The sequence below is a fragment of the Fringilla coelebs genome (genome assembly GCF_963513975.1).
Source record: "Fringilla coelebs genome assembly, chromosome: 3".
Lineage (NCBI taxonomy): Eukaryota > Metazoa > Chordata > Aves > Passeriformes > Fringillidae > Fringilla > Fringilla coelebs.
In genome coordinates, this window is record NC_140030.1 from 106,092,393 (window position 1) to 106,114,906 (window position 22,514).

Sequence of the window (22,514 nt, forward strand, 5' to 3'; positions counted from 1 at the left end):
AGGGATGGAGGAAGTGTTCACTATTTACTGGCAGTTAAAAATTAATATTAAATAAGCTTAAAGCAATTTATCAGAAGTGTTTAAATGTCCTGGAATCTTGACTTCTGTGGGGCTGGCTGAATGTTTTTGACATTAGGCCTTTTCTGTAATTGTCCAAAAATTACCAACTGCACAAGTGATCTTTTAATGCATTTGTTCCAGTTGGTGATGTAGTCTTTAGCAAGTATTTTCCATGGTGGAAGGTAGTTACTGAGCTATAAGAAGGTAATTGCTGAGCTATAGCTCATCAAGCCCATTAGTGTCTCAGTAGTTAGAACTTAGTAAAGGCCCAATGAGTGGACTGAAAAATCAGAAAGATAAAAAGTTTCAAATTAATTAGAGTGCATGTTTCCTAAAAATGTTCATCTGCAAAAATATATGATAAAAAGTTCCTCATTATAGCTGGAGTCCATTTTGTGTCTGAAAAAGGTGGAACAGCTCCTTCACCACCCTTGCTTTTTCCTTAGCTGTCTACTTTCTTTATACAACTCTGCACTTCTCAAAGTCCTTGGTATATTTCTCCTGGATTCCTTTGAAAGGAAGCTTATTAAATGCTTTCTCTGCACCAGAATACTTGTGTATTAATTTTAGATGGAACATGTATCTAAGTCTCTAATTTGCTTTGAAATTCTTCATTTATGCATACTATAAATACACTCATAAATATATAATTTTTATTTGAGACCTCAACTTTACTGCTCTCAAGCTGCCTTGCTGTTCATCTGCTTCCAAGTTTATTCTGATTTCCTCATTTATGTTTTAATTACATCTTGGTAGGAAGTGAGATCAATAGGAAACCATCACACTCTTAAAAAAAATGTATTCAGACAAATTAAAGCCAATTTCTGATGTGTGCACATCCTGTCTCTTTTAATGAAAATGTTATCACATTAAGAAGTATAAATGGCTTGCAGATTGTGGTTAGATGTGCACAATGTGTTTCCTTTTTATCAGGAATTATTCAGATACTGAGCAATCTGGCAGTAGTCTTGATACAAAGAGGTATTTCTCTCCAAGACAAATGTCATTACTGTAAGTTTTATTATTTCACTGAAAAGGAAAAGACCAGGAATAAAGCTCCACTTTATTTTTAAATGTACCCTTTTAAAGTGAGTTTGAAAACTGTTTCTTTTCATTAGCATACAGTTATAAATAGGTTTCAGAAATTTTTCTCTATGCAAGGTATTAAAAATACTCTTCCCATGGGTCCAGCTGAATTTCTGAAAGTCTGAACCGTTAGCCTAAAAAGAATTACAGCAATGTTTTTCCATGTATTCGTAACCCATGGGTATATAGTGGAAAGAGAACCATCTGGAGTGAAAATGCATTATAAAGCATGACCTTTAGCAACTGTAACCTGTCATTTTTAAACAGTCATGAATGCTCTTCTTACTACTGATGGGGAAAATGACCCATTTTGGCTCTGCTAGCAGTGTACTGCACTAACATGAGATACTCAGGAAAATCATGCAGTCCAAAATCAGAAGCATATAGATAGATCTATATGTTCATATAACTCTGTACCAACAGTGTGGGAAGTGGCAGTCATTTGTAAAAGCAGAAAGGGAGTATGTACTCAAAAGAGGCTTGAGAATGCCAGAATTAGGTTGAGGGCTGCAAGCTCTGAGTGCAAAAACTTTGCTACTGCAAAATTACACAGGTTGCAAAGTCAGTGGGTTTTTTTTGTATAATATCAGAGGATAAATTTTCCAAATACTTGCCACTGTTGAGATGGGATGTAGAAGTGGGAATGTTACTGATACAAGGAGTACCTGGAAGTGTGTGACATCTTGCTGTTACACTCCCAGACCCGTTACCCTGAGCGTTGACAGTCACTTAGAGTTACACGTGTGCCGTGCTGGTGCCAGATGAGGCTCAGAAGAGACCAGGACAAATATCAGGTAGCATGGAAGCAGTCAGCATCCCCAGGAGGTGCTGACTCTGAGCTGTGAGGACATGAGCACCCAACAGCAGAGCAGGTCAAATTCTTTGCTGCTTGAAGGCCACGATAACAGGAGAGATACGACCACGGCACTGAGTTGGCTTTGCTGTGACAGAGTTGAATCAGATGACCGCTGGAGGTCTCTGCCAACAGTTCAAGGAGACTGCCTTGGGAAGATGAAATGTAATGCTGGAATAATGCACAACAAAAGACTTCATTTTAAAGAAACCTGATTGAGCCATGTTACAGTAATTAAATGAACCACTGCTACTATCTCTTTTGTTGTTGTTGGATTTTTTTTTTTTACCACTTCAGCTCTGGCTGTTGCTGTCTCAGCTGTGATCTGCTGTGGTAGTAGCTGTTGCTTCAGCTCTAGGCATGCTGCCCAGAGGTGGGTGTATGGAGTGCTCAAGGAATGCACAGTCTTTTGTCAAAAAATGGAAAAACAAGTGGAATTATATAAACTCTCTAGTAACCAATCCTATTAATTGTGTCATAACAAGTAGAGAGACTACCTGTTATTTATCCTTGTGAAAACAAGAGTTCACAGTTATTTCTCTCTGAAATATGTCAAGAGTTTACAAACAAGGAAGGAAGAAAATCAAACTGAAGCATCAAACAACTTTTCTTCCTTCTGAAGATGATCCATGCTCATTCTCCTACCCCAAGTCTAGTTTTCATTCAAAACCTTTGAAGGTATTTGTTTGAAGTATGTCTTGCTATTTTCTCAAATTTCACTGATTTATCTCCTGCATTATGCAATGATTCAAGTATGTAATCTTAATTTTTCCTGGTCTGCATAGTTCTTACTCACTGTATTCACCAAAAAAAGGACTTGTGATGGTTTATTTGCTTGGAGGAAGGAGTTACTTGCTGCTCTGTTTTTGCTGCATGTATTCTTGTGCATATCTCAATCTCAAATGATATTTCACTTTTCATTCTTCACTTTCCAAATCTCACAGCCACCAAAAGCCATGCCAGAAGTCTGCTATTTTCCTATTGGATTTGGAAATCAAACTGAAAAAATAAAAGCAAAGGCTTGAATTTCCTTTAAACTTAGCTGTCTCGGAGATGGAAGAGACAGAGCAGGGTTCAAAATGATGAAACATCTTTGTGAAGAGCAGAGTGTGCTGGAATAAAATATGGTCTGTGTTTTTCTCAAACTCTCCATCTGCCTTCTAAATAGAGCCTGTACAATATTATTCTTTCCTTTGCACTATTGTTTAGATCTCTTTTTTCTGAACAAAATTGTGTGTTGGCTTTATTGTTTGGTACTTCTTGTTTTCTTGTGATATTCACTTCAGAACTCACTCCCTTCAAAATGTTTATGGGATTTTTTGCTATAGTTTCTTTTTGGCTTTTCATCTGTTTGGTCATTTTTGTCTGTTATTCTTCAAAGCTGTTACTGCTGAGGTATTTTTTTCACTACTCACGGCAAGTTGCAGGACCTTTATTGGATTAAATGCCTTGCTGCTTTGCACTTGGTTATTTTCTTCACTTTTTATCATCTTTTGTTTCGTACAAACCTATGTTCCACAATTAAAACATTTGTTGGCAGTTCTTGTTCCTCCTCTGTTCCACTTGATATGAAGGCACCTCTTGCCTCCTGTTTTTCTTTCCAGTGTATGGAGGGGAAAACCTCTTGGGATGTCTGATCAACAGCTTATACCTGGCAAGAGCAATATTTGCTTCTCCCTGCTTTTCCTGAGCAAGGGGTGTGGAGAAAGTAGTTAATGATTATCAAGTGATGACTCCATGAAGTTATTGGCAGCTACTTTCAAATTAAAAGAACTGTATGTGAGAACTCAAGTGTAAAACTAGGCTAGCACCATGATGAGATAAAACAACAACACAGGACTCCAGATTCCAGCTCTTTGACTCCTAGAGCAGTTACAATTAGCTAATGCCATTATTGATTTTCTTAATCATACATTGCTATTCTGTCTTTATTGATACATCAAGATTTTGACATTTTAAATAATGGGAAGCAGCAGCTTATTTATCCTTTGGCCTCACTTAACAGTACGGAGAAGTACAACTGCTTAAATTTGAAGAAGGTGGTCTCCTCTCATATATATATATATTTTATTTTTTTTTAGATTTTGTCATATTTGGATAGTGTAATAAATAACTTTTTAACTGAGAGGCAGTTTTGGTTTTTCCCCTTTCCCAAATCTAATGTCAAAACACAGTCAGCTTGCTAAATGTTTTTCTTTATATATTTTACCTAAAGCCTAGAATTATTTTTCTCCCCTTCAGACAGCCTGTTTTCGAGAAGAGAGAGATGTGTTAGTGAATGGAGATAACCAGTGGATCACAACATTGCATTATGCATTCCAGGATGAAAACTATTTAGTGAGTGTTGCTTTTATATATACATGTATTTATATATATATATCTGTGTGGTAATGCAGAGTGTTGGTTTGAAACAGAAAAGTAGTTTATTTGTTAATTTTGTGTTCTGGACTATACAAACCATGTGAGGATCTGTGATTTTTCCATAAAATACTGGAGGGTGGAGATTGGTCAGAAATCTTGAAAGTTTTGCTATAAATACCTCAGGAAGGCAGGTTTGTTTTCTAAACCACTTTGCATTTGTTGATAAACTTTGGCCTCTCTGCATATTCTTTCTTATAGTTTGTCATTCCAGTTTAATTGGATTCATAAAATTAAAAGTGCACTTATGAACATAGATTTTCTATTTTAATTTTTCATGATTAGCCATGCTGATTACTGTTTTACAGAGAGAAATTGGGAGTAGACCTGTTTTGAAACAACTTACTGTTTTGAGGATTTAAACTTAGTAAGCTGTCACAAAACAGTAAAGCAGCAAGAATGCTACTAAATGCTCATAAATAAGAGTTTGAAGCTGTAGTTGTAGATTAAAATGTCTCATGTTATTTAATTTTTGAGTATTTTGAATGACTCGCAAAAAGAAACTAATATGTAGAAAAGTGGCCAATTTTCTATAAAATCTTTCCCACTTAAAAATGTTTTGATTGTGATACAGTTTTGGTAATATTTATACCTTGTATTGATGGCTTTTGATTATTTGGGTTTTATTGCCCTGTGCTTTGGATTCTCTATCATTAGCAATTCTAATTTTTTTTTTTAAATCTACTGTACAGCCGCAGTAGTTTTTTCCTTCCAGTCTGTCCTATACAAAAAGTGCTATACAGGGAAACCTGTATAGCAGACCCTGCAGACCTGTAGTGGTTTTTGCCATTGTATTGCACTTTCTTCTGTCAATTCAGATGCTTGTGGATCCATGGATTTTGGTAGATTTTTATGGAAATGGGGCTCTGCATTTGTAAGTCTTAACTGTTGATGTAAATACCTCCCAGCCAGCTTCCTGCTTTGCTAATGTGGACAGTAAAAATAATCTCATGTATTGTGTAATTCTGATCTTATCATTAAGAGCATTTCAAGGAAAATATTATGTATTCCAGAACAGTCTGCTAGAATTTGTTTTATTCTTGCCATTTTCCTTGTTTTCACTAAGCACAGAGCAGGTTCTGTTCTTCATCTTTGATAGTCTGCTGTCAGGAGCTAGCTCTGCAGCCTGCTGGGTAGAATATCAGTGGTACTGAGAGTTTGTATCATCACTAGTCCTCCATATGCTTTTTATTAAAATTGTGTGTAACACAAGTGGCCTTTAAAAAAAAAAATCTGTGTAGATTGAGCAGTAGATGTGGTTGTGCAGTGACTGTTGTTTTCCTTGGGATGGACCTCAGCAAACTGGAGAGAGTGAAATCTCACAAATTTCAGCAAAGGGAAAAGCAATGCCCTGCATCTAGGGTGTATAATAAGAGAAACCAAGTACATGCTGGGGCCCAGGTGATTGGAAAGCAGCTTTACTTGAGGTCCTGGTGGATAACAAGCTTAGCCATGAGGCAGCAATGCACACTCACAGTAAAATAGGCCAGGAGTATTCTGGGCTCAAGGAAAAGTGTTGCCAGCAGGTCAGGGGAAGTCCTTCCTCTCTGCTCAGCCCTGGACCTGAAGTGCTGTGTCCAGGTCTGAGCTCCCCAGGGCAAAAGAGAGATGGAACTACTGGAGCAAGTCTGTTGTGAGGCCAGAAGGATGACTGAGACACTGGGGCATCCTTCCTGTGAGAAGAGCTGGGATTCTTCAGCCCAAGTAAATGTAGGATAGAGAGCGGGGGTTATCATCAACGTGTGTGAACACCCCATGGAGGGAATTGAGACAAGGGAGCCAGATTTCTCCCACTGGTGCTTGGTGAAAGGAAAAGAGCCACTGGATACAGCCTGAAATCCATGGAGTTTCATCAGAAGACAAGAAAACCCTTCTTTATTGGGAGGTACTCAAACCCCAGCCGGAGACAGTCATCATCAGCCTTTTCTAGCTGACCCTACTTGAGCAGATGAGGTCTGAAGAGGTCCCTTCCATTCCAAATGAATCTCTGATTTTGGGATTAAATTCCTGTTTTAAGCTTCCAATAGCTACTAGAATTTAGAATTCTTAAATCTATGCTTTTTCTTTCTCTTGCAAAGATGCTCCTGTCATACAGTAGCATTTTGAGAAGTATTTGGGACTTGGGTAGATCTGGATGATTGTGTACATTTAGAAAGTATTTTTTTATTACTATTTAGAAAGTATTTTAAGGCTTAAAAAACCCCCCTGTTTTTAGTATGAACATGGATATTTGACAGAATTTTTTAACGTATAATTTCGTTATTAGATTTAACTGTAATTCCTGCACATGTGTTTTACTTCATTTGCACAGCTTAATACCCTGAGTTACAGTTTAAGTGTTGCAGAGGTTTTCAAAGTGCTGAAGAATGATCCCACATCAGTTAGGAGAATCTGAAGAGGTTTTTTTCAATATACATTCAAAACAATAAGTTCAGCTCTTGGAGATGTCTGTGCAATGAATCACTTGGTAATCAGTATCTGAAGTTCCAAAGGCTTAATGCATTTTCTAAAAGTGTAAAACACAAGAAATTTATACAATCAGTCTTGTTCCTGAAGGAGCACCACTGAATAGAAGATACTTATCTTCTGCAAGGGTTGTGAGCTTAATTTAAGAAGTTCATTATTCCTGTCACAAAGCAACAGATGAAAATTTGACTATCAACACATTTAAAATCTTGTGGAAATGCCTTTTGTGCTTTCTTGTGCACTTGGAATCAATGAGATACCCACGTTATTCTGTATCAAGCTGTTAAAATCTTTGTTCATCACCTTTATTGTTATGGAAAATATGAGGAAAAGAAACAGGTGTTAGATTTCTGCCTGCCCCTCAACTTCCCTAGAGCTAGCATAATTCTGCAGATTTTTTCCTTCCTATTTTAGTGTCTTTTCCTAAAAATGGGAAAGGCAAACATGTTAGCGCAACTGATATAAATAGTCCCTTTAGGCTGTGTTTTCAGAATTTTAAAGAAACAAATTGGGGTATTCTTTATTACATTTGCAATATTGTTTATTATTTATGGTCTTCTTAAGAGTCACTGCTTCAAATGCAGTTAGGCTGCCTTCCTGGAAACAGACTGGGGCTCTAAGCAAAGACTTTCAGAGAGTCTAGTGGAAATTTATTCTCAGGGGTGTGATTTGATTCTTGGGGCTGTCCAGTGAAGGGCCAAGAGCTGGACATTGGTGATCCTTGTGGGTCCCTTCCAGCTCAGGATATTCTGTGATTCTAATTAACCTGTCCACAATGATGTTTGAAAATAATGTTTTAGCAGTGTGTGTTAAATTAGAATGTTAATAGTAAGTTTTTTAGCTATAATTAGTTGGATTTTTTTTTTCTTTCCCCCATTTGGCCTTTCGGGCACTGTTTCATAATTAAAAACAAACTAAATGAAGCTAAAATATATTAATCCTGAATATCACACTTAAGTTTCACTTTTTCCAGTAGTGTTAACTATGTTGCTAAAAGAAGTGGCATTTTATTCTGTAAATACAATAAAATGCAGAAAGGCTCTGATTTCTTTAACGTCTTTGCATCCACTTTTATGGCTGGCAAGTTTTATGTTTTATTAATATATAAGAAATCAATATTTTTCTCCATCCTTTTAATTAGAGAAGGTGACATGTATTTTATGTTGCCAGGTCCTGTATCATGTGTAATGTCAACAGTTTCTGGAATTATACTGTGGGTCATTGGAAGTCTCTCAGGTTTTGCCTTAATCTAAATAGTTTTTAGGTTAGAAATGCTTCTCTAAATAATCTAAAAACTTTGCTCTCCAAAGTAATTTGTTTAAGGGAAAAGAAGGTGATAGGAAGAAAGGGAAGGGAAAGCCTTGGAAATTAGGGCAACATAAATGAGATTACAAATATACACACTTGTTTCATTTTTACAGATCTGTACTTAAAACTTTTACTTCTTTAGCTTTCTAACAAAAGGCATTCTTTTCATAAGGGAATCCAGAGGATTTAAATATTTCATATTTGGTCATGGGACTGTGGATGAAGTTGATACTATTTTGTCATGAGGCTTAATATATTTGGGGAGGTATAAATATGAAAATTATTCAAGTAGGCTAAATGCTAAACTGCAGCTGAAGTGACTACTGTTTTCAGAGCACCTAAGCATCTTGATTGGGTTTTTTTATGTCCATAATAATTTTTGCAGTGAATTAGTTTTTATGCTTCAATGAATATTTAGTCTTTTATTCACCCAATAAATTGTGATTTTTTCCCCCTCCCTCACTCTGTTCTCTTGTTGTTCCCACTCCATAGTACCTGGTTATGGATTACTATGTTGGAGGAGACCTGCTTACATTGCTCAGCAAGTTTGAGGACAGACTCCCTGAAGATATGGCTCGTTTTTATTTGGCTGAAATGGTGATAGCCATCGATTCAGTTCATCAGTTGCATTATGTTCACAGGTAAGTAATTAGAGCTTCCTCTTGGAGTTACGGAGAGTTACTTGATGGAGTGAAACTAGTTCCTCTTAGAAGATTTTAAGTGGGTAACAAGTGCTTGCTGTGTTAGTGAGCACAACTGAACCAATCTCTTTGTGTGCTGTGGTTATTGGAGTTGTTGATAAACTTGCATATATGGTCAGAGACCTGAATGAACCTCCACATGCATCTCATGAACCTTGCACACTGGTGTGCTTGAGAGTTAATGATCCATAATTTATAAAAGCAAAACTGGAAACCTGTTTGTGAAATATGATCAACTTTGAATAGGTTTGTTGAAAGCTCAAATTCTGTTTCTTTATTAATCTATTTGATTTATACCAAAGCTGAAAACACACCGCTGTCTGCTTTGAATTTTTTTTCAGCATTTTCTTTTGGGTTTAAGGGTATTTTCTTTAAAATCAAGTGAGGACAGCTAAATGAATGGAAGTACTTAAATTGTGGTACTTACCTTTACCTTGGTGTATATCCATCCGTCCATCCATCCATCCATTCATTCATATCTTACCTTTACCTTGATGTGTGTGTGTGTATATATATATAAATACTTGGTTCACAGGAAAATATTAAGTCATTTGTGTCTAGCTTTTTGCAGACCATGATTGATTTTTCCACAAAACTAGCATTATCTTTTCTGTGATCATTCTCTGCTGAACTCAATGGTAATTCTTGTGTGCAGAGGAAAAGGTTATCATACAAGAGGCAGAATCTTCAAATGCACTCAGCAGATGTACTTGACTCTGACAGAAGTCAGGAGGAAAACTCCCAGTTCTTTAAGCTGAATCATTAAGTTGGCAGAATGAGCTTGTTTGATACATCCATCCTTCACCCTTAATTAGAGTCTGTACTAACCATGCCTTCTTTTACTGTTCCCTCTTGGCTGCTTCACTGCAAAAAAGGTGTGTGGGGGGAAGATGGGGCTGGTTTTAGGGTGTTTTGTGTGGTTTTGGTGTATTACTGTGTTGTGTTTTATTTCCTTTGGTATTCTGGCTTCTCATGAGAGAGATGTAGGTGGGGTGATGCTAAACTGCAAATCATTCTTCTGGAGTAGTTTGAAGTCTTCTAGTTTTGCTGAAGAACTGTGTCTACCTCCTGAAGACAGCTTTGTGTGATAATGTCTCATGAAGTACTTTCCTTGAGTACAGAAGATTTGAACTTTGTGATTTCTGCCTTTGTTTTGTTTTTTGCTTAGGACCTGATGCAAAAGGTTTTTGCATTCAATTTAATTTCAATCTAATTCTTAAAATGTGTTTGTGGGTAAATTGGTGGACACTATTTACTCTTGCAAGGTCTTTTACCCAGTAAATCTGCATATGTATTAGTAACTCTTTGCAGAAGAACATATTCCTCCTACATTTTCCTCCAAACAGATAAAAATCTTTGTAATTGAGTACTGCTAGTTTGTAATGTGCAACAGATGTCATGCATCCATCCTCAAACAGTAGAGGAAATGTTGAAATAGGTGCTGGTGTAAAATTTGGGATGAAAATAGTAGCATTGCAGTTGAAAACAACGTATTAATTATTATGCTTGCATATTTATTCATAGGAATTTTTAACAAAAAAAAAAAAGGGCCTCTATGCATTCTCAGTCCTTAGTTGTTCAATTTGTGGTGTTGCCAGTGAACCTCACATTCATAAAGTTCTAAATGCCACTTTTGGCATTTTATCATTAGTACTGCTGTAATACAATGCCTGTTTATAAAGGCATGTTTGGCAAGATTAAAAATGTAAAGAGCACTTGAGTATATGTTAAATGATCAGCCTTTGAAATGAGACCTGTTTCACTGTTAGTTTTATTAAGATGCTTTCAACTGGTAAAGCAAAAGAAAGGAAAAGAAAACACATCATCTGAATGCCACTAATGCTCTTTTCCTGAGGGCTTAACCATGGTGGCCACATCCTTTTTTGGGAGTGCCTTGCACACAGCAAAGGATGTAGGAGAAGAAGGAGGAAATAGTGCTAAAAGCTGGATTAATGTAGCAGCTGCAGTAGTGGTTTTTCAGATGAATAGCCAGTGTGCATCAGGATTTGATCTGGGTTGTTGCTACTGAACTAGAAACCGTGCTTTAGGCATGTTTTGGTCAAGGTTCTGTTCACACAGTAAGATAGCAGATTGCTTTGTTTTGTTTCCTTTTAGTGCCCCAGTTCTTTCAGGATAGATTTTCACATTAACCATTCATAGTGGTATACTTCAATGATAATTTTCTGGTTTTCTCTGAATGTTTTTGTACTTTTTAAAAATGGAATTTTGTGCTTTTCTTCTAAGTATGTCACTCCTCTTGTGCCTTTTTAGCATCAATCTCTTTTTAGTTGTCAATTATTTTGTTTGTGTGCCAACCACTCTGATGTCTAAAAGTGCAAGACACTTTCCTTTCCTAAAGTACATTGGCCAAGATTCTGAAATGTCAAGTATAAACAACCTCAGGATTACTTAAATTACCATATTTCAGGTTTTCAGTTCAAATTTGAATGCTATTTCTGGACTAGCATTGTGGGATTGCAGGATGAATTTATAGTGGGAAGGAGATCAAAATCTAGGCATTAATAAAATTGTGCAGATAAATTACATTATGTTTTTGGGACTATCTCATGATACCTAAGGAAATTAAGAAAAGGAAAAGTTGCTAGCTAAAAATAACATCAATACTACCGTTTTTAGGGTATTCTTAATGTTTTCTCAGGTTGTATCTTCTTTTTAGTTTCAACAAATATGTGATCCACTATTTTTGAGATAACACCAATCAGAACAGAAATCTTGGATAATTTTTCATTTCTGACTAATATCTGTGACCAAATGTTGTGGTATTTTACCTGGTAGCTAAATGATGCCTCAGAATGTAAACAAAATGGCCCTTTCTTTAATATCTTAGCTTTTGATGTTGGTATGAATTCACTAGCTTTGGCACTACCAAGTAATGTTGACAGCTCAAGGCTAGCTTTAGAAAGGAAGGTTCTTCAAAGTTAAAGATATGTGCAGCTGTTCAAAATGAGAGAGAAAATACATGTTTGTATCTCTCACAAATGCACAACTTCGTTGGGAAGCTTACACCTAACCCTGATATCTTCAACTATTACTTGTACCAATGAAGTGATGCTTGCTTTTAGGCCAAGGTTAAATATTGTCTTGTGTCAGTGTTCTGCAATTTGTCTTTTATTTTTATATCTTTTTAACACCTTTCTTTTGTTTTTCTTTCCCCTCCCCCCTCTGGAAAACATCTCTACATACATTAATGTTAATTTTAGTTTCAAAGTTGTGTTGTTACTTAATTCTTCATAGCATATGTTAAAAGCTTATATTTGCATGCATTATCAAATATCCAGGTGTGGACTGCAGTAAAACTCTGCTCAGCTTAGAGCTAGGTAGCTACACTTTCTTTATGCATGTTGTGTTACCTCAAGCTCATAAAAATTGTTTTTCCTACAACACCTTTATGATTTTATTGGTGAACGAGGTTTTCTCTCAGTTTTATGTAAAGTAACAATTCTTGATTTTGTCTAAATTCTTTGGAGTAAAAAAAGACTGGAGAAGGCCTGACTGCCATGGGAGGAAAGTTCTCCTGAGGATTGCAGAGGATGCCCTCTGGGGAAGAGCTTGTCCTGGGCACACTGTGTGCCACTGGTGGCTTTGCACACCCCTGCACTGTGTGTGCTGCTGCCTTTTGTGCTCTCTTCTGAGGCAGCCTCTTAATAAGGATGCATCTAAGTCTATCTCTGTCCTAAATTTAATTTGGGACATTACAGCTTCTTGAATATTACAGAATTATAAGTGTTTATGTGCTCAGATAATTTTCGTCTTGACTTTCTTTCCTTCACCTGTTTATTCTGTGCAGGGCTGCACAGTGATTCAGGGCAGCGACAATTTGAAGCTAGGGAGTGTTCAACATTTAGGCTCATGATCCTCCAGACCACTGCAAAAATATTCATTTAAAATAGTTTTCATATATTGGCACACACCCACATTAAACAGTCATCTTTTTCTATTGAATGGTAAAAGAATCCTTAGTTGCCTTCTTACTAAGAAAATGTTTTGGGAAGATTATGAGACACCTGTGTTAATTGCTATTTTTGTTGGTTAAGTTTATGGAAGGATAGTTAAGACTACAGGGCAAACTCTTTAAGTTACACAGGTCAGGTGTTGTTTTTTGCATGTGAAAAGATAGGCATGCAATGCATAAACACACCCACTTCCAGAAAGTATGTGTAATTACAGTTAGCTCCATCAGGGTGTTTCTGCATTTCTGGTAGCTGCTGTCTTTTAGTTGGAAGGATTTTAGCATTCTAAACCACCAGATACCTTTTCTTATTCTTCTCTTTCGATTTTCTCTGTCAGCTTCTAAAATTTCAGCTGAGCTTCACTGGAACATTTGAGTTCTTAAAATGTAGAGCAGCAGAATTCTCTGAGGAAGTGACATCCTTTCTGAGAAATACTGAACATGAGGGAATAAATCCATTAGAGGCATAAAAGAACTGTCTATTCTCTATCAAGCCAGACTCTTTGCTTTTAACAAGAAGGTACTATTTGTCCTCAGTAGAAATCATCTTAGGGGTATCCCTGAAATATTTACTGTCGGCAGACAGCTGAAATCTGGTCTCCTTTGTAGGATGCATTTCACTTCCAACTATAAGTTTCAGTGCCAGCGTATCCATTTTTGACTTGCTGAATAAGTGGTTTTCTGTCTTCTGGGTGTATCCCATCTTTACTGATCATTAATTTGCTTAAGTGGAAAATTTAGGGGTGGAAGGCCCATCTTGGGAGTCAGCTGCATTGCGCGGTATGTCTGAGTTGAGTTGGCACAAGGATGAGCCAAGCGCTCTGGCCTTTGGTAAAGTGAGCCCTCATTGTGGGTTTGAAAGAAAGCAACGTCGTATTTTAAGTGTTTACCAAACTTTGCAACAGACATAATGTGGAATACACACATGAAGATGTCCTTACCAAGTGCTGAGAGTGAAGGAAACAGGGCTAGAAAAATAAGGAAAAAATAACATCGGATTATTTTGATAGTTACTGAAAATGTATTGCTTTGAAATGTGGCATGGTTTAGTTTTACATAGAAAACTGCAGGACAGAAAGTTATTTTAGTGAATGTTTGGTAAGCCAGTGCTTCCTTACCATGTATTCTGTGACAAAGGCAGGAGAGCTCTGTGAGCTGTTTCTGCTCCATTTTTCCACTGCGGAGGGGCTGGATACAAAGGTTCTCTGGGCCTTCATTCTGCCCCGTGACCTCGGATGGTCCAAACGCTGGCAGCTGCTCTAAAGTGTGCCCTCGGGGTGGCACCTGACCTGCACTGAGGGCTGGGTGAGGTTAATGCTGTTTGACTACAATTCCTTGGTAGGATTTCCAAAGGAGCCTGCCATGACCTAGAAGCATTTTGAAATAAAAGGTGCACAGATGCTTGGAGTGCCAAGAGCTAGTGGATCACACTGGCTGTACATCAATAAGAAGGCAAATGTTTTCTTGGAGTGTCTCATGGGAGTGCTAATTTGAGTGAAAGCTGTGCAGTGGGTGACTGAGCTGGTATGGACCTGGATGTATATTCTGTGTTATTCGAGCAGAAGGATTAAAAAACCCCCTAAATCCAGCCCCTTAAGTGACAGTAGCCTTGAGTAGTCCATTCAGCAGAGGTGCCTTTACAAATCTATCTTTAGACCTTTTTTCTCCCATTGTTCCTCTCTCCCCAAGCTCCAGGCACTCTGTCTTCTCTGCTGAAACAAAGGCTTATGGCACTGTGCAGGGTACTGACCAGGGACTCCAGGCCAAGTGAGAGGTGACTTTACATTTTAAATAACCTGGGTCAATTCTTCAATCTTACAGAGAATAGTAGGAAGTCACTTTAAGCCATCTTTCCAATAAAAACATTGTTCATTGCATTGTGCCTGTTTCACACCCCTTGAGTGGTACTTGGGATATCTGGAGATGTGATTTTAAAGAAAAGAGGGCATGGGAAACAGTTGTAGTGTAAAATAAATGTACATTTATGTATCATACATGAATATATGATATAATCAGCTTACAGTAAAACCTTCCCCTTTAAGGGGGACCTTCTGACCTCCTAACAGAGGAGGTTGTTGATTATTGTCATCTGAAGAAGGCTGGCAACTCAAGGACTGCATCCCTCCTTTCCTTCTGAGTCCCTACTTGTCCTTTAGCTGGGAGTAGTTCTCCTGTACTAGAAAGGAGACTCAGGAAAAGGAGGAGTGTCTGGATGAAGAGTTTCTACGTATTCCTGTCAATTTGTACACCTTCTGGGTGTGATTGATTGGGAGGCAGGTGGATGTGAGCGCTCTGCCAGATAGTGTGTAATCCCCCTTAAGAAGGAATGGTTGTGGTTGTCGTAAAGCAGAAATGTTTAAAACCTCCTAAAAGTGAAAATGAAAGAGAGAGAGAGACAAGAAATAGTTTGATTGGAAAGGATCCTTTTTAACTCTTAAGGGGAAAATTAGTAATGCCTGAAGTTTTCTATAGAAAAACCTGTGGCCTTCCCTTCCAAGTAATAATGTTTAAAGCAACACTCAGAGGATGCTAAATGTGATGGAACTTTCCAAGAGCTCCTGCTGCCTCTGGCATAAAGATTGATTTGACTTCTTTGGTGTTTGCAGAAGAAACATCCACTTTAGAACAGTCACAGCTCTGATATGAGATCTGTCTCAATGTTTAATGAAATCAGAGGTGTCCAGAGAATTTAATAACTTCTTTTGAGGACAAAACATTCCCATTTGAAAGCTGTTTTTATGTAAGCTATAATTTTACACTCATTCTCTTCTGATCATTTCAGACCTGGAAATACTTTTTCCTATTACTTTCTGTGATATCCAAAATCAACATCAGAAAAGTAGGACAAAAACATTTTCCTTATTTCTGAATTTTTTTGTGTCAATGACTGTGGTTCTGAGGGTGTAATTAGCTGTTTATTTGGTGACCAAGATAGAGGTGGTAATTAACTTCCAGTGACTTTGTTTTTCTTTATTAAGTTCAGAATGATGCAGGCAGAAATGAAGGAGTTGTGTGATAGTCTTCATTATTCTCAGGTCTTTTGTTGTATGGAAGGGAAACTATCTGTCTCATGTTTTGTCTTCTGCAGACCTTCCATTTCATTATCGCTTTGTGAACACAGTATTTATTTCATAACTGCCTCGTTTCATAGGGTCTTCAATTTTTATTAATTAATATCTTGTGTGTTCCTCAAGTTCTTTCTTGAAATGGCTTTATGTGCCCTTTGCTTCCTTTTTAGTATTTGAAGTACAGTTGAGTTTATATAAGATTAGAAGCTGCACTGAACAAATTCATTATCATTAGCTGACTTTGAATGTCATGTAGATTTGTCATTGCATAAATAAGCAATAATAACTTGGCTTTAGAATCAGATATTCCTGCAGTGTTCATATAAAAATGTAACGCTGAGATGCTTGAATGTATTCTAAGAAGTGTTTTTAAACCTGGTTTCTTGCTAGAGCATTCTTCCCAGTGAATATTTGGTAAATTTGGAGTGAAAATATTGTAAGTCCGTGAATTTTCAGATCTGACAAGTAGAAATTTGATAGTTTGAATTTCTGAACTGAAAGGTTGTTGCCTCAGCCACTAAATGTAGTACTTCCATTTTTTCACAGTAAATTAAGATAGCCTTGCAAGATATCTTATAATAAGATGTCAGGGCAAGAATTTGATTCTTGGAAGGACAATTAAGGAAATATTAGTCCAAATAACCTTGTCTGCACTGGAGCTTTTCTTCAGTAAGCATTTCCTTCTTGCATTTCCAGAAGAGCTGTTGTTGCATTGATAGAGGAGCCTGGCTTGTGTTCCTTTTTAACAACAGCAAAATACTGCTGGCTTTTAACTTCTTAAATGAGAAAAAAAAATAGGTCACTTAACATCCTGCAAATTAGAATACTGCTTACCAAGCAGATGCTTGCATGAGGTCAGGCTTGGTTCAGTTGTGGAAGGTTCCACGGTTGGGGTCAGGGCAGCAAGACCTTGTGGAGCTTTATCTGAAAAGTTGTATTAAAATCTTTATTGACTCAGGTGCTGTGATGTTTGTGCTGTTCAGTTTTTCTTTATTAGCTATTGGGGGGCAGCCTTTAGCATTTCCTCCTGCAGCAGGAAGCAGTGATATTGCTGCCACTGTAACTCAGGCATTCTTAATCAGATACAGTCCTGGAAAAGGGCATTAGGAAGGTACAAAGAGAAAAGAGTGGCTTAGAGGAGAAAGGAAGAAAAGGGAGGAGGGGCTAAAATCAGATCTGATACAATAGTAACAAAGTTATGTCTTCTTCATATAGAAAATTGAACTAGCACAGAGAGGAATTTACTTTCATGTAAGTGCAGCTTCTTTAGAGTTCTGCTTAAGTTTAAGAGCTGAGAAATCAGGCCTTAAATTCCTTTCCAAGATACTTTTAAAAAGATATGTTTGCCTTTTTTATTGAGCAAACATTGTGCCTTGTGCTTTATGGCAAAAGGAAATGATTTTTTACATATGCAGTTTGAATACAAAGGCTTTTCCAATAACACTTTTTTCTTAATCAGTGTAATTTTAGTGTGTTTGGGCAAACAGTATACAGTCATTATTTTTCTAATTATTTTTAATTTTCTGAGATTTTCTGCCAAGCTACAGCAAGTACTGGATATACTGGGATACATTTAGACCAAATGCATTTCTTCCTTTGTAGCCTCTGGCTACAGTTCCTTCCTTAGTCTGTTCCTGTCAGGAGTGTTATGCCAGTGTTACAGAGCTTATTGTGTTTGGATCATGCCTGTCAATATAGTTTGTTTGTTTTCTAGCTACAACAAAAACAAAAAAACACACTGAGCTACTTATATGTCTGTTGCTGCATGACATGGTAAAGAAACTGTAGACATATGCTTCAAGCCTGGTCTGGCTTATTCCCTCATGTTCCCTTGCCTTTTGGTTGGAATAAAGGCTCTATTACAGGTTGAACCTGCCCAAACACATTATGAATGCCATATAGGATGAGAGATTTTCGGATATATTTCTATTCTTTTCCTTGATTTCTGTTTTGTAAGAATTAATGTATTGTTTTCATGTTATTTCCCTCAAATTATAATCTTTTTGTTGTGATTTAAACATGATAGGGGCTTATCTGTTAATTGAGCTATTGGTTTTTTTGCAAGATTTGCTTTAAAAAAAATTAAAATATTCCTGTGTTAAAGGATGAAAGTACAGTTTTGATCTCTAGGGGAGTGATCTTCTGAAAAAGGCAAATGCTCACAATCCTCCTCAGATGCCAGAGATATCATAAGCTGATTTAAAGCTAATTTTGCATATAAGTATTTTGGTATGTTATATTTATACAAGCATGCTTCATTTTTAGTATGCTTCCTTGTCTATATGCTGAGGTATTTTTAATTAACCAGAGATAAATTGGTACCAGGACTACTTCCATACTGATTAATCTGGTGCACCAAAATCTTTGGGCAGCTGCATTTGCAGGGCTGGCTCAGCGACTGAGAAGAGGTGACTTTACAGAGGGCCACAGGGCCACAGTGATAAGCAAAGCCATGAGAGCTTTACAAAGCTTTGCAAAACCAAACAAGCAAGAGCTGAAAGTTGTCTCACAGTAATTCTTGACAATGAGGTGGAGAATAGGGTCAACTGGGCATCCCATTTAGGTATATTGGAGTTTTACACACTCTGGGAATTAGAAGATAGCTTATCATGTCCTCATTTTATGTGTGAAGGAAGTGGAGCACAGGCAGAGTGAAAAATAAACAGAGTGTGTAATTTTGGGTGGTGGGCATGTTTTCATGGCAGAGCAGTAGAGCTGTGGGGTTTGAGTTCAGGTTCATTTTGACTCTGATATTGTGGGAGTAGTAACAGCCAGGCTAGAGTAAGTGGAACTCCAAGATTATGAATACTTCCAAAAAGGCAAGTACCTTTGGGAACTACAATAAATATGGTAAAATAAGAAATCCACATATGCTGTATTTCAAAGACTGGTTTTGATCAGGGGACAGTGTTGCAAAATGGAAAGAATAACTGGAGAATATAATCTTTCTTTATGTGTGCATCATAATTTAAAGACTTTGGTAGTGATGAGAAAGAGCTAAATTTCTGTACCACCATGACTACTTGGTTTTGGTTTGTTTCATTTCATCCTATCAGAGCAAGAGTTACATTTTGGCATATTGGGTAGCCTGATTGGAGTTTTTTTATGTGTAAGTCAGAATTTTAGGGATTTCTTTTATAGACAAGAACTTCTAAAGTAGTGTTTCATGACAATGTTGAGTATGGTCATTCTTCAAGTTGTTGTTTAATCTTTGAGTTGTCAGACATCTTGATAAAATTTTAATGTCAAGGATTGTAAATATTATATGAGATGTCATTTTGGAAGGAACTTGTGTTCTAGCTGCAGTATTTCTCACTCTGCTAGAATATTTCTCCCAGCAAAACCAAGAGCCATGGTTCCACCACACTGTAAAGGTACAGATGTAAAATAATGATTTGTTGTACACAGTTCCTTCTCTATCACTTAGAATTGATAAGTTCTTGGTGTCTAAGAGAAGTTTCTGCTGTTACACTTACCAGGAATGTATTTACATTTAACACTGTTAAGTATAATGTGATTTCTGTTATTATAGTCTTCAGTTTAGTCATTTCTGTATTTGTGATATTCCAGTCTTCCCTGCTGTTACTGCTGCTTTTCAGCTTTGTGGTATCTACACATTTTATGAGTGTGCATTTATTTTTATGCTTGGTTTTAGAGCTAAAATGTTAAATCAGTTTCAAAACTGATCTCAGAGGATCAGCAGTAATAATCTCCCTCTGATTTTATTGCCTCTTTCAGCACTATGCAGTCATCTCTCCTTTGGCCAGTTTATTATCAATACCTTTCCTTGGCACTATCATTTGTTCTTTCAGTGACACCTTCTCTCGTGTGAGGAAAGATTAAAAATATTTTAATATGGAATTGTGTCTCAATCCAAAATGCTGTGACAAAAATTACCTAGTTTTGGTGTATTGTGCACACAAAGGAATTCAGATTTTGCTCCCAGAGTTTGCATGGCATAATGTGGGATTCCTTGTAATCATTCTAAGTATTACACATTATGTATAAGGAAGGGAAAGTTGTTTAGTGTCAGTATAGTCCACATGTTTTCTGCCTGATTAATTGCAACAGCTCCAAATAACGTTCTCTTCCTACTCATCTGTGTCACAAAGCTGGTATTTCTTTTAAGAATGTAAAATCCAAAAAATGGTAGAAAAATTAAGTAAGGAAAGTGTGATTTACAGTGACAGCACTTGTCAATGGATTCAAAAAGAAATTACTGTCAAGTCACTACTTAAACATTGAGTCAGCCTTTGTTTACCTTGTTTCTTTAAAACCATAGTTTCTGGAAAATATTTGTCTGAGGGTTGGTAGTACTAATATCATGGTGGCTTTTGACAGTCAAATGCTCAGGAGAGTTGTGAATGCTGAAATATAAAACATCATGATTGCCAGTTGAGTATTTTAAGAGGGATTAACTTGTCTCTTGCCAAAAAAATCATAATCTGAGTTCTGAGGATGCCATGGAAAGTAATGCAATATTTCTGTGTTGTGATATCTGATTTGAAACCAGACATTTGCATGTCTTCTCACAGATTTAATTTGAATTTAAAAACTGGTTTATAATAAATTATGATGTTTGGCCTTAACAGTGTATGATAAATCTAAAAAAAAAAAAAAAATAGTCTGTAATTGAGAATTGTGCCAGCTTCATTAGAAACACAAACACAGGAGCTGCTCAGCGCAGCTTCCCTGGCAAGATAATCCTGTTATCCCATTCTGCTTGTTCCATCATTTCCCTGCTTTTTCTGGGAATATACCAAAATTGAAAATTTCTGTCCCATAATTTTTAAATTGTTTAGTAACTTCTGTACTCTGCCAGTAACTCCACTACATGAATGCAAAACAGATTGCTGGTTTCCCTACTTACTTTATGAACATGTTGCCAGATCCTTTCTGTGTTTGTGCCTGCCAAAACTTTGCCTGTCTCCATGTTTTTGTCTTCTTTCCACCAGTGTGCACTAACCTGATTGTGTGTATCTTAAAATGTCCTGACAAAACTAACACATAACCTTGAACACACTGGAGCTTTTTTGAGGATATCATGTAGGGGAAAAAAAAAAAATCCAGATTTTTACTTTATCATCAAGGGTGTCTTCACGTTGCAGTTGCTGATTTATGTGGGTTAGGAAATGTTGTGTAATGTTTTGGCTGTGCTTGTGTGATTCAGATCAATAAGCATTTCAGAAACTTGTTTTGTCTTTATTATTGTCTCTCAGTTCCCTGGTACCAGATCAGTGCAGAGTAACATGTGTATGGAATATTATTGGCAGCATCAAAAGGATCTTCTGATCCTGCTGCTCTAGAGTGATGTAATAATAGAATTGTTCTGAGAATATCAGGAAATTCCTGTTCCCACATGAAAACAGAGCATCTTGAACTGGATTGAAGCAGCTTCTGGTATTCTGTTGAAATTTTGACACAATCCTGATGTAGTTCTTGAGTTCTGTTATGATTGAAATTCTCTGTAATTGATCTGCTTGAAGACATTGCAGTGGTTACTGAAAAGCAAGTGTACATTTAAGGTAAAAATGCAGCTCAAGTGTGAAATGGTTGAGATGCACATGCTAGTGTGGGATTCATACTACAGGCTTTGTCTTAATTTGTGTTTTATGGTAATGAGAATTCTTGCCTGAAAGTAGCTGATGGTGACATACTGGTTTGTACAACATTGAAATAGCACCAGCAATAATCCTACTGAAATTGGTAATTACATTAGCATAATATATTAAGTAGAAGAACTCTGAATGCCTTATCTTTTTGGTACATTTCTAGTCTAATAGATCTTTTTGAATCACGATTTTATTTCAGTGAACATTTATGACATTCAAATCTCAGTTCTGGGCAGGCAGTACTTTACCACTGTTACATAATTTTATATGCTTCTTGGTTCCAGAGCCATGAGAAGAAAGAAGATCATTTATGTAGACATTTTAAGCAGTATCATGTTTATTAAAAGAACCAGCATTGGGTTGTCTATCAGTTTTGCAGGGTGTTGGGCTGTCTTATCTTCACTGTGCTTTTGCCAAGGAGGGTTGGAGCAGATGATCCTTGTGGTCCTTTCCAACCTGGTATTCTATGTTCTATTTAGAACAGATCATCTCAAATTGAGCACTAAAAAATTAAAATTTAAGTAGGGCCCATTGCTTTCTGATGTTTCAACACGGAATAGGAACCTGTCTGTGAATATGTGAAAAAGAATAGTGTTAGGCAGGTGGGTAACTTTGCTTATTTAGGAAGCATTGTTTTCTTATAGTGCTTTGGTAATGGTGTTGATAATGTCAAGAATGATGGAAAAATGGTGGAAAAAATGTCTCCATTTTTAAAACTAAACACTCTGCTGAAAGCCATTTGACTGGTGGTGAGTTCAGAAAAGAGTTGCCTGGTTGGAGATGAGGCACAGGCACCAAGATCTTTGATTTCACACTTCTAAATAAATTTCAATCAAGTAAAACTAGAGGGTTTTTTTATTCAGACTTCTCCTGATGCAGATCAACTGTAACACATGTCCAAAGGAAATTTTTTATTAACTCTATGTATCATATTAATAAATCATTTATAGATGCAACAGATCTACTTGCATC

At 36.9% G+C, this 22,514-nt stretch overlaps 1 protein-coding gene across 7 annotated transcripts in view; it reads left to right on the forward strand.

Annotated features, from left to right (window-relative positions):
- The window catches only part of CDC42BPA (CDC42 binding protein kinase alpha), a 184,673-nt gene that overhangs the window by 64,777 nt on the left and 97,382 nt on the right, over positions 1 to 22,514 (forward strand). For all 7 annotated transcript variants that reach the window (XM_084203496.1, XM_084203492.1, XM_084203490.1 and 4 more), the window contains 2 exons: positions 4,241 to 4,336; positions 8,684 to 8,832. In XM_084203496.1, coding sequence (XP_084059622.1) covers positions 4,241 to 4,336; positions 8,684 to 8,832 — 245 coding nt within the window. The remainder of the gene's footprint in view (positions 1 to 4,240; positions 4,337 to 8,683; positions 8,833 to 22,514) is intronic.